Source organism: Halichoerus grypus, chromosome 3 (genome assembly GCF_964656455.1).
Source record: "Halichoerus grypus chromosome 3, mHalGry1.hap1.1, whole genome shotgun sequence".
Classification (NCBI taxonomy): Eukaryota; Metazoa; Chordata; class Mammalia; order Carnivora; family Phocidae; genus Halichoerus; species Halichoerus grypus.
This window is the reverse complement of record NC_135714.1, coordinates 54,115,842-54,133,790: the sequence shown is the minus strand read 5'-3', so window position 1 is coordinate 54,133,790 and position 17,949 is coordinate 54,115,842. Positions and strand designations below refer to the sequence as shown.

Genomic DNA, 17,949 nt, shown 5'->3' with positions numbered 1-17,949 from the left:
CAAAGGCACTGAGTTGATAGTAAAGGCAGCCTGGAGGAAAAGAAAGATTACAAATAGCGGTAGGTCCTGTGAACTCCAACCACAGCTACAAACCTAAGAACAGATCAAACTTGTGTTCAGAATGCAGAGATCACAGTCTTGATTTAGTTTCTGATAAGCTCTTATGAGCATACCAGTACAATCTGAGGCATCTATAAATATCAATCTCAGTAATCAACACCTTGGTATATATTTATGTCTATAGAGATATGTAAATATTTTTAAAAATTAATTTTGAAGAACACATTTTTGAATGAAATACATTTAGCACAAAGTTTTTTTTTTTTATTTTTTAGCAATCATTAGTGTTGAATTTCTGAAGAAAAGGAACTGAAATGGGATTTTGAATTTATCGCTAGCTTCATAATTATTATCTGACCTTGCATTTAGAGTTTAAGGTCACTATCTCATTTTTATTCAACTAAACAGATGTTTTTGAAAGTCTACTGAGCTACTATTGAGCTCAATATGATAAAGAATCTAGTGATTAGACATCCCCAACCTTTGGAAGCCCACAATCAAATGGAATTAGTTTAGTTTGAGAGGCATCATGATGCCAAATGCTTTTCAATAAAATCCAAGCTAGCCTCCTTAATGGATGAGGAACCTTGAACATAACCTTTGTGTCACAGCTCATTCACCTGTGAAGTAAATAAAATAATTTCTACACAGAAGAGTTACTGTGAGAATCAGAGCAACAGGACATTAAGAGCCTAGTATGGTATCTATCTTATGTCCATATCTCAAAAAAATATACCCATTATTATATAGTCCATTTGATCATCACAACAACCCATTCAGTTATACAAGAGAGTAATTATCTATCTTACAAAAGAGGAAACAGATTAAAAGATTTAAGGGAATTGCCCAGCTTCCATAGTTGGACTGATATTTATATCTCCTGGCTCTCCAGCACTCTTTTCTTATTGATGTAACTAGTAAAAATGGATTACATGCAAAATCCAATTATGCTCCTCTCTATCCCCTGTCCCCAATAAAAAGTTGTGATTCTTTTTCCTGTGAGCAAGTCAAGTACCTTTGCTCAAGGAAGGATGTTGTATAGTGGTCTCCAAAGTGGGGCACATAAACTCCAAAAGTGTGCAAGATAATCCCACTGGGAAGAAACTTTTAGGATATCTAATTATATTTCATTTATCTTTCTTAATAACTTTTCTGTATATATGAAATATTTTTTTGAAGTATTAGTACAGGAGTACAATACATAATTTCTAAATAAATTAATATTCTTATATTAGAGATCTGTGCTCAAAAATGTTTTCTTGAAAGGAGTGCGTTGTTTAAAACATTTGGAGGTTACCAGCATAGAGAACTATGTTTAAGGGCACAACTGAGATAGCCCTAAATTTTTTCTCAATGAATTAGTGGCAATTAGAGGACTAGTCAGAGAAATGTTATTTTGATACTATTATGATGACCACATTCTTATGTTCAGGCTAATAAGAAGATATATTATACACATCGTCCTTAATTTTAGCATATCACAAATTGAAGAAACTATGAGCTTTCTCTTTTTAAACAGTTCCAGAAAAATGAGAATTTTCCCCATTTGCAAGAATTTTCCCCATTTTCATTGGTTTCCTGCCGTGGCATGCTCTTATTATCATCTTCCTGATCAATCCAAAATTCTAGTATTGTGGCTTAAGTAAGTCTTCCTTCATTATCTTTCCCATGAAGATTATGTATTTTTAATGGGTTCTTGACCTGGTATCCATGGACTTTCTGGAATTGTATTTAAAATAGTATATGTTGGCACCTTTTCCTAGGGGCAAAATTCTTTAAATTCTTAAAACTGCCCCTGTCACAAAACAGCTAAGAAACACCTCTAAATGTGTGATCTCCTTACAGACTAGGTTACTCCTCGGTTATATTTTCTCTAGCTTAAATGTTTTGAATTCCTTCAGCAAAGACCCCGCTTAATGTTCTGCAGAACATCCCAACTTCCTCTAGCCCATTTTCTTTAAAGATAATCTTTTATTACCCCTGACTCACCCTCACTTTCAAAGGTTCCCTGGCACTTTGCTGCTGCTTGCCTAGAAATCCCTCTATTTTCCTTAGCTTTTTCTCCCAGCTTTCATTTTCTAGCACTCTAGCCCTGTGGCTCTCCTTTGAGCCATATTAACAGTTGACCCTTGAACAATGCGGGGGGGTTAGGGGTGCTGACCCTCCTGCACAGTTGAAAATTGCATATCACTTTTGACTCCAGAAAAATTTAACTACTAATAGCCTGCTGTTGACCAGAGGCCTTGCCAGTAACATGAACAGTCGTTTAACACATACTTTATATGTTATATGTATTATATACTATATCCTTATAGTAAAGTAAGCTAGAGAGAAGAAAATGGTATTGAGAAAATCATCAGGAAGAAAAAGTACATATACAACACTGTACTGTATTTATTAAAAAAAATCCAAATGTAAGTGGGCCCACACAGTTCAAACTTATGCTGTTTAAGGATCAACTGTACTTATGGACTTAAAACTGATTTTAGTATATTAATAAGAACATGATAAATAATGAAATGGAAGGAGAATGAATCTAATCTTTAGTGTAAACCAGGTATTTTATATGTTATCTCTTTAATCCTTGAAACCACCCTGTAAATCGACATTATTGTTGTCCTCTTGTTCTCTTCTCCTTGACATACAAGTAAAAGATACGTTGCTATGAATTCAAGTGGAAACACAAGCTAATTTTATCAGAAATATTTATACCTATAGTTTATTCTTTCCATTTCAAAGCATGCTTTCTAAGAAAAGGTAGAGTAGCAATCAGGTGAGGGAGTCATCCCTCCTTACTATAAACTAAGCCTCTTGAAGGTAGGGTCTTCGTGTTATGTTTATATTCTCTAGAAGTCCATATGATGCTTGGTGCATCGGAGACACACAATAAACATTGCTTGAATGAATAAATTAATTGAGCACCTGTTGTGTCCCAGGCATAGTACCTTGGGTAGCAAGTCATATTTTTTCCATTTTATAGTTTGAGAAAATTGAATCTCAAGGAGATAGGATAACTTGTACAGATCACAAGCTGTTTAAGTGGCAAAACCATTAGGTAAAGACATATTTTACTGACTCTCTAAAATCCTTGTTCTTTCTGTTAACCGTACCAATGGAATGCCTTCTTTAAATATCAGAAGCAGTTATTATAAATACTTTGATAGCTATTTAAAGAATAACCAAATTTAAATTACAAATCAGAAATTTTGTTTTCCCAATTCCAGTTTCCTGGCAAAGTGTAACTATGTGGATAACCTGTTGTAACAAGATAGAATTCCCTTTAAAAGCATAAAGGAGGAACAAAAAATATTCTAATGTAGCTGCCAAATTTACTAATACATGTTTAACACCCATAACAGAAGGTAAGCTACCATGTCTTTGCAAAAAAAACCAGAATGTGGTATTACAGATATTTTCACATACACAATTTTTCTGTTAATAAATCTTCAGAAAATATATCCTGTTATCATTATTAAACATTTCTTGTGACATTTCTTGAAACAATTTTTTTCTACTTTGTTAGTATTAAAATTTCATAAAATTTGACCTAACTTATTTCCTTTTTCATTAATAACAGGCACTTTCATGTTTATTTCTCTCATTAATTTCAAATTCTCCGTAATTGGTATTTTAAAAACACTGATTTTAACTAATTATAAGTTTTCATTTTTACATATAAAAAAATACGAAATGGGCGCCTGGGTGGCTCAGTCGTTAAGCGTCTGCCTTCGGCTTGGGTCATGGTCCCGGGGTCCCGGGATCAAGTCCCACATCGGGCTCCCTGCTCGGCGGGAAGCCTGCTTCTCCCTCTCCCACTCCCCCTGCTTGTGTTCCTGCTCTCGCTATCTCTCTCTCTGTCAAATAAATAAAATCTTAAAAAAAAAAAATAGGAAATGCTTTTTGCATTTTCTTAGAGTGAATGTATTTATGTAGCTTTGTGTATATATTACCCACACTGCACTTACATATTAGCTTTTCAAGTCACTATGTTAATGTTTTTAGAATATATAACTATGCATAATGCTAAACAGTATCAATTTTATCATTTTCATAATATTTTACAAAAGTTTACTATTAAAACATAATTTTATCATTATTTGTAAACTTCAAATAAATGAGAGTAGGAGCAAAATGCTTAATTTCAGTCATACTATGTTATCTTAATGATACATGTCATCGTGGAAGCATACTAGTAAATTGCAGAAAAAATATAGGAAACATTTTATCTTCTAAGCGGAAATCTTCTGTAATGTTTAAATAAATTCTTTGGAAGTGTAGCTTATTAAATTTTCTTACATTACTAACTTAACATTAGAATGTTATATATAATACAGATATATATACGTGTATGTGTTTAAGCCATACGTTGTCTTTAAATTGAGCAAAATTGGCATATTTCTGAGCTCAAGGAAGAGGGTTTTGTTTTTTTTTTAAGATTTAATTTATTTATTTGACAGGGACACAGCTAGAGAGGGAACAGAAGCAGGGGGGGTGGGAGAGGGAGAAGCAGGCTTCCCGATGCGGAGCTCGATCCCAGGAACCTGGGATCATAACCTGAGCAGAAGGCAGACGCTTAATGACCGAGCCACCCAGGCGCCCCAAGGAAGAGGGTTTAATAGCAACAGAAACAAGGAGGCCCTTGTCACATCACATCAAATCACCATGAAATTACTTTTATGTTAAGACAGAAACTGCTGGTTTAACATTATCATCTATGGACTTACCTGGTATTCTGACCTCTTGACTAACAAAAACCCTTCAAAGTACAAAGGTAGAGCAGTAATCTTTAACCTTTCTTGGAAGATCCTGCGAGGGGCTGGTTTTGGGGGCTTCTTAGCCATCATACCCTCTCGGTGTGTGGTTTGATTTCAACTATATCCAGGCTCAAACAAAATGAGATCTCCTTTGTGTGAGAGGAAAAAGCAACTGTTCAAAGAGGAAGTCCCAACTCGATATTTAACCACCAACAGTACACACACACACACACACGCGCGCGCGCGCGCGCGCGCGCACACACACACACACACACACACACACACACACACACACCACTTTTTTTTCCTTTACTTTTTGTGAGGTGAGAAAGAACAGGCATAGACCAAATTTGAAAGGGCAATCTCTGGGTAAATTTAGAATTACTTAGGATTACAGTAGCAAAATAAACAGAAGATTAACATCACCAGGGGATGAAAGGAACCAATGTGGTGATTATGGACTTTGGAGGAGTCATCAAGGTCACATTTGTTTTCTTCTACCTTTTTTTATTTATTGCTTTCCATTTTCATGCCTAGAAGACATGACTTGAATTAACTCCACTTCATTAAAAATCACTTCACAGGATAATTTTATTAGTACTATTTGTGTTGTAAATCTTTTAGGACTGAGGTTTGTTTACATTTTTTTAAAAACTGGAGTTCCTTATCCCATGCCCATTTTGATGGTCCACTAACTACAAACCATAGTTATGGGAACATGGGATTTTTTACTTTTTTGTCAATAAGAATTTTTGAGTTTGTGGGTTACCAGTCGATGTTTGGCAAAATCTGTCTGACAGAGAAAGCTATAATATTTAAAATTTTTGTTCTTGTATGCTTTCTGAGTTGTGGATCACTGATGCTATGATGCATGGATGGGGGTCTCTACAGTTATCTAGTGAAATTTAGAGAGCTACACTGGGGCCAAAATGCATTCAGTAGCTGCATGTGGAAAAGGTTCCATGAGAGACTGGATTTGGCCCAGCATTGTGCAAGGAATGATGGGAGAAGGGAACCATGGAAGGAATACTGGTATGTTTCGCAGGGATCCTGAGAAGTTCCACCATTTCTTATTTCACCCTCTGTATTTAAGATTTATTCTAGATTTAGTATAGCCCAGGCCTGAGCATTGTCCCCAGTTAGAGCAGTTGATTCTTAGAAATCAAAATAAGGCAGGAATCTCCAGTTTGTTCCTCCTTTCCTAGTGGAGACATTACATGGTTTTCTCCACCACTAGGGGTTCCATTGAATATGCGCAGCCAAAGTGTCTACAAAGTGAGGTATAACAATACAGACCAATTATCAGTAAACTAGAGGAGAGTGTTTAATGCATCACCAAAATGAAAATGGTTTGAAACAGATATTGGGAGTTGAAGATTCAAAATTACTCCTTTGCTTTTATATTATCTCAAGACCTGCTTCCTATTATTACTCAAACCTTCTAAGATAAACCTTCAATATAAGTTGAGCTTATATTTTTGAGACAAAACCATGCTAATTTTTAGTTTCAATGTAATAGGAAAATGAATTGAATGACAAAGGAAAACCTCCTGATTTGATAAATGACCTCATCCACCTTCTTGGCAGCTGGTAGCTGGTGTAACAGGGAGGAAAGGAAAGAAGGGATAAGGACTGAGAATGGAAAGAAAAAGGGAAGCGAGGCAGGATGCTGAGAGCTAGCAGTAGTTGGAATATGAGAAAAGCAGTCACTGGCTTTATGGCCAGAGAGTTTCATGGGAGAAAAGAATGCTTCTAGAAAAATGTAAACGTAGCAATATTTCTGAGAAATAATCATCTAGTTAATTATGTCTCTCTTACCTTTAAAAAAATAAGCAAAATTAAAGAAAAGCCAGTTTATCAGCCTAAGATGCTTTGGTTTGCTGATTTGCAAGTCACATTAATAGTTAATATACCAATGTTCAAATTATGTCTTCCGAAAAAAATAACTCCAAGACTGCAAAAATCCTGCTGAAACATGATTAGCCAGTTAGATCTGTCCATAGTTTCCAACTGCATCATTACAATGGAAATGCTCTTAGAGATATCTCAGATTTTAGGTGGTGAATAATGGATTTGTAAGTAAGGAATCATAGTAGAAAAAGTGTTTGGGTGTAGAGAGAAAAGCCAATTTTGTTTTTACCGGCTCAGAGACCTTGAACAAACCATTTAACTTATCTGGGCTCACAGCTTCTTCCCTTCTTGTCTCCAGAGCAGCAATACGTTTCTCAGTTGTCTACTTTTCACACTTTTTCTTCTCTGACTCATTTAAAAAGCAGTCTAATCAAGTCACTCCCCTGCTTAAAACACTTTGATGGATTCTCACTACTACACACTCACTAAGTCCAATTATTATAGCCATCATCAGTATCTGTACCAGAGGAGTTTGTTATACATCAGGTACATGGCTAATACAATTCAACAACTTTGAATGGAATATAAGATTAACTCATATAACACCAAAATCTCAGTGCTCTTTTGAGTCATTTATGTTATAATGCAATTCAAATGAATGAATGCACATTTTTACAACAGTTAAGGCTCTCTAAAGTACTTTATTATCCACTTATCAGAATTGATTCAATCAATAAGTCTGTATAGGAGCCCCCAAACCCTCTCCTGTACTTCCAAATTTCTGACCTTTGTTTTACTTAATGTTTATTGATGCTTTTTGCCATTTTCATCACAATTCATTGCAGTAAATTTTGAAGATGTTTGAATTGAATACATTTACATTTACGATCCATAACTGAAGAATACATCTTTAATTTTAATGACTATGTGGAATACTTTGTGCCATGGTGAGTCATTATTATTAAAAAAATATTTCTACTAGGTCTTTTGGGACTGAAAAAAAAAGGCGAGGAATCACTGTTGTAGAAGTGATATTAGTAGCTCTGTCAGAGTGGTTTAATTTGCTAACACAATTTTTAGTACAAAGAGTTGCATCTAGGTTATAAGAGTTTTTCTAGTTATATGTTCTCACTATTTATGCAGTGTAGGGTGTAATTTATATGACTGAGAAATATTTCTTGGATGTCACATAGATACAGGACACATACTAGTTTCTAAATGACGTAAGTCATAGTATAACGGTAGCTTTAATAAAAACTCAAAACTCCAGATAGGTTGATAGTTTGGGGGGAAAGAGCAATAATGAATTTGGTTTTAACCACATCAAGCTCAATATATAGAAATGTTCGGTCTACATTTTTCTTCCTTTTCACTTCATTTAAGATCCACTACTGCTGTTTTATGGGATAAGGTAGATCGGTGCTCAATATCCATTCCAGCCCCTTCCAGTGTGCCGTTCTTAACTGCAGAGGCTGAAAAGCTAAAAATGACATATCCAGACTTTTCTGCAGCTGGAGCTGGGATGCATTCCATATTAGCAAGGAAGAACAGAGTCAGAGTTTATTCTTAATTTGGCTTTTTTTTTTTTTCTAGAGGGAAGCATAGTCGGGAGACATCTCATTTTTCTGTGGCAATACTATCAGAAGTCCCAGTATTCAATCCCTGGTTTCATGGTGGTGATAGTCAAAGCATGGAACATCAGTTTTCTGATACCTATAATGACAGGTATGGTGTGTTTCTGGAGCCAGAAGCAGTAAGGAGGCTTCCTGCTCGTGGAGACTTCTTATTTGTCGTGTCTTCCTAGACATGGCAGTTTTGTAACTGCAGTGACTTCCTGATTAAGCAGTATCACTATGGTTCTGGAGACTCCCGCATCAGCATCAGCTTCCCAAGTCTTCAATTTGCAGCAGCTGGCTTTTGGTGGTTCACTTCCGTAGTGTGTCTTTGGGAATCATTCCTGAAAGCCCCAAATACATTATTTCTCCATCCCTCCCCAACAATTATGTAAACCAATAAATGCCTATTAGTAGTTCCCCTTTTTGGCCTCAATTAACTATTACGAATTCGATTCTATAGAATTGACCCCGATCTATATAGTTCTGCACTGTCTATGGGAAGAAGTGAAAAATTATGTTAACATTGGAGGTGCTCCATAATCTAGTACCATTTTGCAAACATGAACACTCTACAATATCTGACAATTTTTCTCTGTGACAACAGCACATCATTTCTGCTTCATGTCTTTGGTTGCAGTTTATTTTCCTACTTCTCTCACCCCTTATATCTCTTACGGCTGGGCATTGCCTGCAAGCTACAGTGTGGGCACTTTGTTTATGAATCTCTACAGGCACTTGAATTGACAAACATATATCATGTTCTATAAATACTTAAAATAATTTATTTTTCCTCATAAATGGAAAACTTATATAAGTTTTAAGTCTTTAGGCATAAAGAAGAAAATGAAAATCACATGCTATTTCACCATCCACCATGAGCACTGTTTGGATAGGTACCATTACTTTTTTGGCACATTTTCTCTAGTTGTGTGTATTTATATAATCAGATTAGTACATGCTGTTTGATAAACTGCATTTTTCATATAGTGTATCTATAGCACATTTCCATATCAATAAATATTAACATTCATTATTTAAATTTTTGCCTAGTACCACCAAAGTAATATAAGTCTTTGCAAGGTTAAAATTATAACGCAGAAAGTATATTATTAAGCTTGTGGTTATTAATTGTGTTTTTTTAGTTTATTTCTTTTTTTTAAATTGAAGGATGATTGACACGTTACATTAATTTCAGGTGTACAACATAGTGAATCTAAATTAAATGTGTTTTAAATGACAAAACTCCTTTTTAAGAATTATACTGATCAGAAGTAAACTATAGGCTACAAAATGGAGATCCAGAGAATAGTCTATTTGTTGTGTTCCTCTATTTATTTATTTAAAAATTTTTTGTAAGTAAACTCTATCTCCTAGGTGGGATTCTAACTCTCAACTCTGAGATCTAGAGTCACATACTTTACCTACCCAACCAGCCTCACTGGTTGTGTTCTTGTTAAGAGTAACAATGTGTATATAATAGAATTCAGTTGCAACTAAGAATCAAACACAGCATAGAGGTAACCGTAAAGCTGTTTACACAGCACTAAAATTAAGAACTCATGGGGAGCTTTACTCAATCCATAGTAAAACTGTTTGTTTTTTTTGTGTGTGAACGTTGCTGCCACCTACCTGCATATTGCAAGCACACTTTACTAATGTGGCAATTAGAGTCTTAGAGCCTTCCTATCTGAGGATAATTTTGTCAGAAAAGGCTACTTAAAGGCTACTTAACACATGGTTAACATTTGACAGTAAGGAATTTTAAAAATTGAAATATTATATTAAAAAATACACTCCAAGAAATAAACTACAAAATTATACAAATAAGTTTATTTTACTTCAGCAAATTTTAAGTTATAATTGCAATGTCATAATTTTTACAAATTGATTTTTGGAGTGTAATTTTTTCTGACAATACAGTAATTTCCTAACATTTTCATTTTTGACTTTTGCAGAATATTTTTTTTTTTGGAAAAATTCTGAGAACATTGCAATTTTTTTTTAAGTGTTTATTTATTTATATGACAGAGAGAGACACAGCTAGAGAGGGAACACAAGCAGGGGAAGTGAGAGAGGGAGAAGCAGGCTTCCCGCAGAGCAGGGAGCCTGATGCGGGGCTCCATCCCCAGGACCCTGGGATCATGACCTGATCCAAAGGCAGACGCTTAAGGACTAAGCCACCCAGGCTCCCCAAACACCTGCAATTTTATTAATGCCACTTTGCCCTATCATTTTACCATGAAAAGTTTCAAACATACAGAGAAGCTAAAAGAGCAGTATTAATAAACACCTACACAATAATTACATCAGTAATTATTAACATTTTGCCATATTTGCTTTAACTATATCTCTGTCTTCTTTTTTAAGATTCAATTTTTTTAAAGTAATCTCTACATCGAAACTGGGGCTCGAACTTAAAACCCTGAGATCAAGAGTCACATGCTCTACTGACTGAGCCAACCAGGCACCCCTCTATCTTTTTTTAAACTGAACCAATTTAAAGTACTTACAAACATCTCATTTTACCCCTCAATACTTAAATATGTATATCCTTATCCTAAAAGAATAAGGGCATTCTCAACACAATAGCATTATAATATCTAAGAAAATTTTACATTTCCCTGTCATTTAATAATCAATTACTATTTTAGTTTTCTACTTTTTAGTGCTCTTTATGGCTTCTTTGTTTTGAATCAGACTGGCCCTAATTCACACATTGCATTTGGCTGATATCTCTCTTTCTCTCTCTACTGGCCTGACCCCCTGAGCTTGCACAGATGAGTCATCAAGTGCCAGAGGCTACCTCAGTTCCATTATAATGTTAAAATCCCTCTGAATATTCATCCCAAATCCTAAGAAGAGGAGCCTGCTTTCCCTTGTTTGGGAGACACTGTTTTGGAAATTAATCCCGGTGATCTCCTTGTTTGTACAAATAAAATTGACCCTGTGAGGCGACTCTTCCTGGGATAACTTGACTATAACTCACCAAGGAGTGGGCCTACTTTGGTTTGTTAACACTCTCTCTAACGTCCTTAATTTTTTAAGTCAAGTTTATTGAGGTATGATTTACAGCAAAAGTCATCCTGAGATTTTTGACACAGGTTCTGAGAGTTTTGTCAAAAACATAAGAGTATTATAATCACCATCATAATCAAGACATAGACGATTTCCACCATCTTAAAAGTTCCCTCATGGCCTCTGTTGTCAGCGTCTTCAATCCCCAACTTCATCTCCTGGCAACTACTGGTCTAATTTCTATTTGTATAGTTTTATGTAGGCAAATATAGGGAATCATACAGCAGGTTGTCTTTTATGTCTGACCTCTTACTTAGTATAATGCTTTTGAGATTCATCTGAGTTGTTGCATGTATCAGTAGTTTGTTTTTATTGCTGAGGAATATTCTGCTATATGGAGGTACCACAGTTTGTTTATTTACCAGTTGATGGGCGTATAACCAGTTTGGGTTTATTATGAATAAAGCAAATTTTAAGTTTTAATAGTAATTGTGTTACTATTTCTAGAACAAATTCATTTTTAGAGTACCATTTTTAATGTCTAAAATATTCTTTAAAATCATTTTAACAATTACCAATTTAAAATCTACATAAAATCCTAAGTAACTAAATGTGCTTACTACCCTTTCAAGTTAAATTTCTGGATATTTTATTTCCCATATACCCATCTAATATACATACTTCCATAGGCTGATACACACACACACACACACACACACACACATACTCCTTGCCTAGGTTTCAGTAGTTGTGATAGAAAACTTCAAGATTTAGTCAGTTGCCATAGAAGTTCATAAGGAGTGATCTGGATGTATTTTGGGGGGCAGTGGGCCTAAAATGACAAATCTGGGGTTTATAAACATTAATTAATTAACTAGCAACCCTATTTTTGGATGCTAAAAACATGGTGGAGCGATTAAATAATAGGACAGATGCAGAGGGAACTAAAAAATTTGTTTGGGAATGAATGGTGGAGTCTCCACAACTTTGGTTTTCATAAAGGTGCTTCTCCATTTTCTCTGTAGAACAGACCAGTTCATCACCAATACCCTTTGTGCCCTACATTTTACACCATGTCAAGTATCTCAAAATACCTCTGAGAGTCACTGTCTCCAGTGGAAATCATTTTATATGTGGAACTTTTACATCTGTGATTGTGCTTGCTAAAACTTCTCACTGAGAGGTAAAAAAAGTGTAGTGATTAAGTGCTCAGTTCTAGAGTCAGGACAGCAGGCTTCATCCCCAGTTCTGCCCTTTAATGGTAGTGCAATTTGGGGCAGGTTACTGAAGCACCGTCCCAGTTCTGTTGTCAGTAAAATGGGGATATTAGTCGTCTTCCCTTAATAGGAATGTTCTAAGAATTAAATAAGTTACTGCATGGAGAGCATTAAGGAAAAAAAACTTGGCATACAGTGTGAATTGAATAAATGATAGTTTTTATTATAATCTGTTCCAAATGTGACAGCATCAAATTATATTATGTAGTCTGATTGGCAAAACTTCTGCTAGATCAAGTAAAAAACTCCATAATAATACCAAGCATTATTTATTGAATTCTTACTATGTTCCAGGAATTTCACCTATATATTAAAAGGAATTAATCCAATATCTCAGCAATTTTACAGACATTTTACAGACAAGGGATTTGAGGAAGAAATAGTTTAATTAACTTGCCCACTATGGCAGAATTTGTGAAGTAGAATGGAATCCAGCCTGATTGCAGAGTTAATATATAACCTCTCTTCCCTACCAAAAGTAAATAAATAAAAAACCCTCAGCAGGCGATAACATTTGTTAAATCATTACAAGTTTAAAGTTTATTAGCTCAACTCTTGACTAATGTATTTATTCAATAAGTATTTTCTGTTTAAAATTCTCTGCAAATTTTTATTAAATCACAAAAAATAGACACAAGTTTCATAGAATCATAAAATGGTCAAGTTTTCAGAGCATCTAATTTAGCTCTCCCATTTATATAACTATATTAAGGAAACACCCAGAATGGTGCCACAAATTGTCCTAGATGACATTGCTAATGGCTGAGTAGATTCAAGACTCCTGATAAAGACCCCTTTCAGGATATTATACCTAAATGACATATATTTACCTAGGTCATTTTGTTGGCAATGCTTCATGAAAATATTATCTACATATCTGAAAAAAGAATACATTGTCATCATCATTATTATATTATTACTTTCAGAGTTGATGCATAGATGGGCTGGGGATGGTTGACAAGTCTGCATAGTGAAATATTTCTCTTCAAACAACTTCTGCAATTTCTACCTCTTATCCTTCCAAGTATTATTTTTTACTGTATAATAGAACCCTTGACAAGTCTTGCACTGGGCTCAAGGGCAAAGGCTGCTCTCAAAACGATGTCTAGCTAAGTAAAACTCCAGCTTTAAGCTCCGTCTCCGCTTGGCTGGGGAGCGAAGGAGGATCCAGCGTTAAGTAGAAAGGGAGGGCGGGGCTACGGGAAAGATGGGGCGGGGCTTCGGTGGGCGCTGCGATGGGCGGGTCTGTTGGAGCGTCCTGTGAAGGGGCGAGTCCGTAACGGCTTTCTATTGGTTGCTCGTCTCGTTTTGCGCATGTGCAGACCGTTTCAAACCCCGGAGTTTGCTGGTCGCGGTACCTGTGAAGGGCCCAGCCAATGGGTGAGGACCGTCGGTAGCGCGCTTACTGGCTCGCAGGTCTCTCGATTTTTGCCGCCTCCCACCTCAGTAGAGCTCCTGGGGCGCAGTCTAACCGCTCCTCCCGGACTCTTGGCAGTGCCAAGCTTCTTCGAGTCACGGCCCGCGAGAACTTCAGTGCCAGACTCTAGGGGCCGGGTCGGAACATGGCTGCGTCGGGTCTGGTAAGTGCAGGCTCTTGCCGCTTCTGGCGAACCGGAGCTCGGCCGCCCCTGACACCGGCGCTCGGAGCGGCCCGGGGCGGCTCGGGGCGGCTCGGGGAGGCGGGGGGGGAATGAAATGTTTAGCCGGTGCTGTGGCTTCTTGGAGATTTCAGTGGGAAAGCCCGCGAATTTTTTGAGATCAACGCTGATCGTATGCCGATAGCCAGAGTTAATTTCCGTGTATTGTTTCCTCAAGGTTTCTTTTAATTTTGTTTGTGATGGCATCTTTCTCTTCAGAGAATCTTGTGATTTCTACTTTTTTTGGCCTAACTCTACTTCTTAGTCCTCCAAATAATTTCCTGTCCATAGAAGTATTGGGACGTCTTAAAAGTGTGGACTTGATGGTCTGGAGAAGCAGATTATTTGTAGATAGGTATCTGTTAATGATAAAGTTTTCTGAAAGGCAGCTATTAGTTAAAAGGTGCTTAAGGTGGGAATGACTAAAGGGGGCGGGCACTCATTTTTTGTTTCCGTTTCTGGGCTCTCTTGGTATTCACTATTCTGTATTTCACACTTTGCTTATGGTTACTGTATATTATACAACCCATATCAGCCCCTTCCTAGTGTATTTTCTACTTTATCTCTCCCCTTTTAAGAAAATCTTCATCAATGATCTCCCACTTATGTAAAGTTATAAATGTATGCTTGTATGCATGAAGATGTATAAAAGGATGCTATAGAGCGTACTTTTTACTGTGAGCACATACATTGTTTACATTACGTAGAATTAAAAAAAAGGGAATAAAGCCATTCTCATTGGAGGAAAAGGAAGGGAATAAAATTTACCAAATGCCCACGGTTCCTTTTTTAAAAGAGTTTGTTTATTTATTTATTTTTTTGACAGAGAGACACAGTGAGAGAGGGAACACAAGCAGGGGGAGTGGGAGAGGGAGAAGCAGGCTTCCCGTGGAGCAGGGAGCCCGATGTGGGGCTCAATCCCAGGACCCTGAGATCATGACCTGAGCCAAAGGCAGACGCTTAACGACTGAGCCACCCAGGTGCCCCAAGAGTTTATTTTTTTAGAGCAGTCTTAGGTTCTTAGCAAAACTATGCAGGAAGGTACAGAGATTTTTCCATATCCCCTAACCCCCACACATGCTTAGCCACCCCTATTATCAGTATCCCCCACCAGAGTGGTACATTTATTACAATTGATGAACCTACATCGACACATCATTATTACCCAAAGTCCATAATGTACAATAGGGTTCACTCCTGGCGTTGTACATTCTGTGGGTTTGGACAAAAATCTAAAGACACATATCCATCATTATGGTATCATATAGAGAGTATTTTCACTGCCCTGTATATCCTTTGTGTTCTGCCTCTTTACCCCTTCCTCCCCACAGAGCTCTGGTAACCACTCGTCTTTTTACCATCTTCATAGTTTTGCCTTTTCCAGAATGTCATATAGTTGGAATAATACATACATAGCCTTTTCAGATTGACTTTGATTTGGTATTACACATTTAAGGTTTCTTCATATCTTTTCATGGCTTGATAGTTCATTTCTTTTTAGTGCTGAATAATATTCCATTGTCTGGATGTACCCCAGTTTATCCGTTCACCTAACTGACATCTGGTTGCTTTCAAGTTTTGGCAATTATAAATAAAGTTGCAATAAACATCTGTATGCAGATTGTTGTGTGGACAGCTGTTGTGTGGACAGCTCCCTTGGGTAAATACCAAGCAGTACGATTGCTAAGTCATGGTAAGAGTCTGTTTAGTTTTGTAAAAACCACCAAACTCTTCCAAAGTGGCTGTACTATTTTGCATTCAAAAATAAATGAGAGTTTCTTTTGTGCCATATCCTTACCAGCATTTGGAGTTGTTGGTGTACCAGATTTTCGTTATTCTAATAGGTATAGTGGTATCTCATTGTTTTAATGTGCTTTTCCCTGATGACATGTGATGTGGAGCATCTTTTCATATGCTTATTTACCATCTGTACATCTTCTTACTTGAGCTATAAGGTCTTTGGCCCATGTATTTTTTAATTTGGTTGTTTGTTTTCTTATTGTTGAGTTTTAAGCATTGTTCCTATATTTTGGATAATAGTCCTTACCAGATGTGCCTTTTACAGATATTTTCTTCCAGCCTATTGCTTGTCCTCTCATTCTCCTTTTTAATTTTTTTTTTAAACCATGATCAGTGTTTTATTTGGATAAATGTTGGCATGGATTTAAAACCGGTGATTGATAATAATAGCATCAATGATATTAGTAAACAATTTATTTTCTCATTGTGATCTCTGCCTTTCTTTTATGAATTTCTTCATAAAAATGTCAGATGAGTGGGGTAAAGAGAGTGTTTATGTGTGGTGGGGTCATTTATATCCCAATGGGCCAAGTAAGAGTGAGGCTCAATAAATATTTGGTATTGATAATAGTTTTTAAAGCATGCTGTTCATCCTTTTACTACCCAATTTTCAACTAGAATTGATTTTACAATAAAAAGATAGTACCCTAAGTATCTCAAATATGCTCTCGACTTCCAAAATCAGCATGTCTCTGTGTTTTATTTTTCCTGTTGTTCCCAGTGATGGGGCTGCTTCCTGGTTGGAGTTAATGATTTTTTTTTTTTCTTGAAGCATTCTAGTATTTTTTATTCTCAATTTTTCATAAATTTCACTATTATGTCCCAGGTATGGATCCTCTTAAATTCATCATGCTGGCTATTTATGCCCTACACATTTAGGGAATTTGATTGTGTATTTTCTTAAAGTTATCTCTTTCCTTTTTCTTTGTTCTTTCTGGAATAGCAATTGGTCAGAAGTTGGACCTCCTGATTTTTAGATCTTCTTCGTTTTATTCTTTCTCCCATTTTCTACTTCCTCTTCATTTTTTGTCTTTTTTTTCCCCTCCCAGAAATATCCTTGGCTTTTTCATAATTATTGCATTTTTTACTTTAGGCAATGATGTTTTTAATTATTAAGAATTTTTCTTGGTCTCAGTGCTTATAGTATACCACTTTTGTTTTATGAGTCCAGTATTTCAAATCTCTCTTGAAGGTACTAATTGAGTTTTGTTTTTTGTTTTTACGTTTTCTTTCTCTCTCCCTTTTTTTTTTTTTAGTAGGAGCCTAATTGAGGGGCACCTGGGTGGCTCAGTCAATTAAGCATCTGCCATCTGCTCAGGTCATGATCCCAGGGTCCTGGGATCTAGGCCCCACATTGGGCTCCCTGCTCAGTGGGGAGCCTACTTCTCCCTCTTCCTCTACCCCTCCCACCCACTCATGCTCTCTCTCTCACTCTCTCAAATCAATCAATCAATCTAGGGACGCCTGGGTGGCTCATTCAGTTAAGCGTCTGCCTTCGACTCAAGTCATGATCCCAGAGTCCTGGGATGGAGTTCCTCATTGGGCTCCTTGCTCAGCAGGGAACCTGCTTCTCCCTCTGCCTGCCTCTCCCCCTGCTTGTGCTGTGTCTCTTTCTCTCTCTCTCTGACAAATAAACAAATAAAATCTTAAAAAAAAAAAAAATCTAAAAAAAAAAAAATAGAAGCCTAGTTGACACTCAATGTTACATTACTTTCAAATGTACAACATAATAATTCAACAGGTTTATATGTTGGGTTATGCTCTTCTTTCTCATTCTTGGTTTCAGTTTTCTCTTGGGCCTTTTTCTTTTCCATCTTTAAAATTTATATCTTTTTTTTATTATTATGTTATGTTAATCACCATACATTACATCATGAGTTCTTGATTTTCCTGTTTTGCTTAGAGACTTTTAAATGTCTGGTGATCCATAAGTGCTAGT

The 17,949-nt window shown here is 36.4% G+C and overlaps 2 protein-coding genes across 2 annotated transcripts in view; one reads left to right on the top strand and one right to left on the bottom strand.

The window, feature by feature from the left end:
• STAP1 (signal transducing adaptor family member 1) overlaps positions 1–4,973 on the bottom strand; it is a 32,665-nt gene extending 27,692 nt beyond the window's left edge. The window contains exon 1 of the mRNA XM_036096924.2: positions 4,785–4,973. Coding sequence (XP_035952817.1) covers positions 4,785–4,904 — 120 coding nt within the window. The 5' untranslated portion in view covers positions 4,905–4,973. The remainder of the gene's footprint in view (positions 1–4,784) is intronic.
• Positions 4,974–13,902: 8,929 nt separating this feature from the next.
• The window catches only part of CENPC (centromere protein C), an 86,882-nt gene continuing 82,835 nt past the window's right edge, over positions 13,903–17,949 (top strand). Inside the window, 1 exon segment of the mRNA XM_078068736.1 lies at positions 13,903–14,153. Within this exon segment, the coding sequence (XP_077924862.1) occupies positions 14,136–14,153 (18 nt within the window). The 5' untranslated portion in view covers positions 13,903–14,135.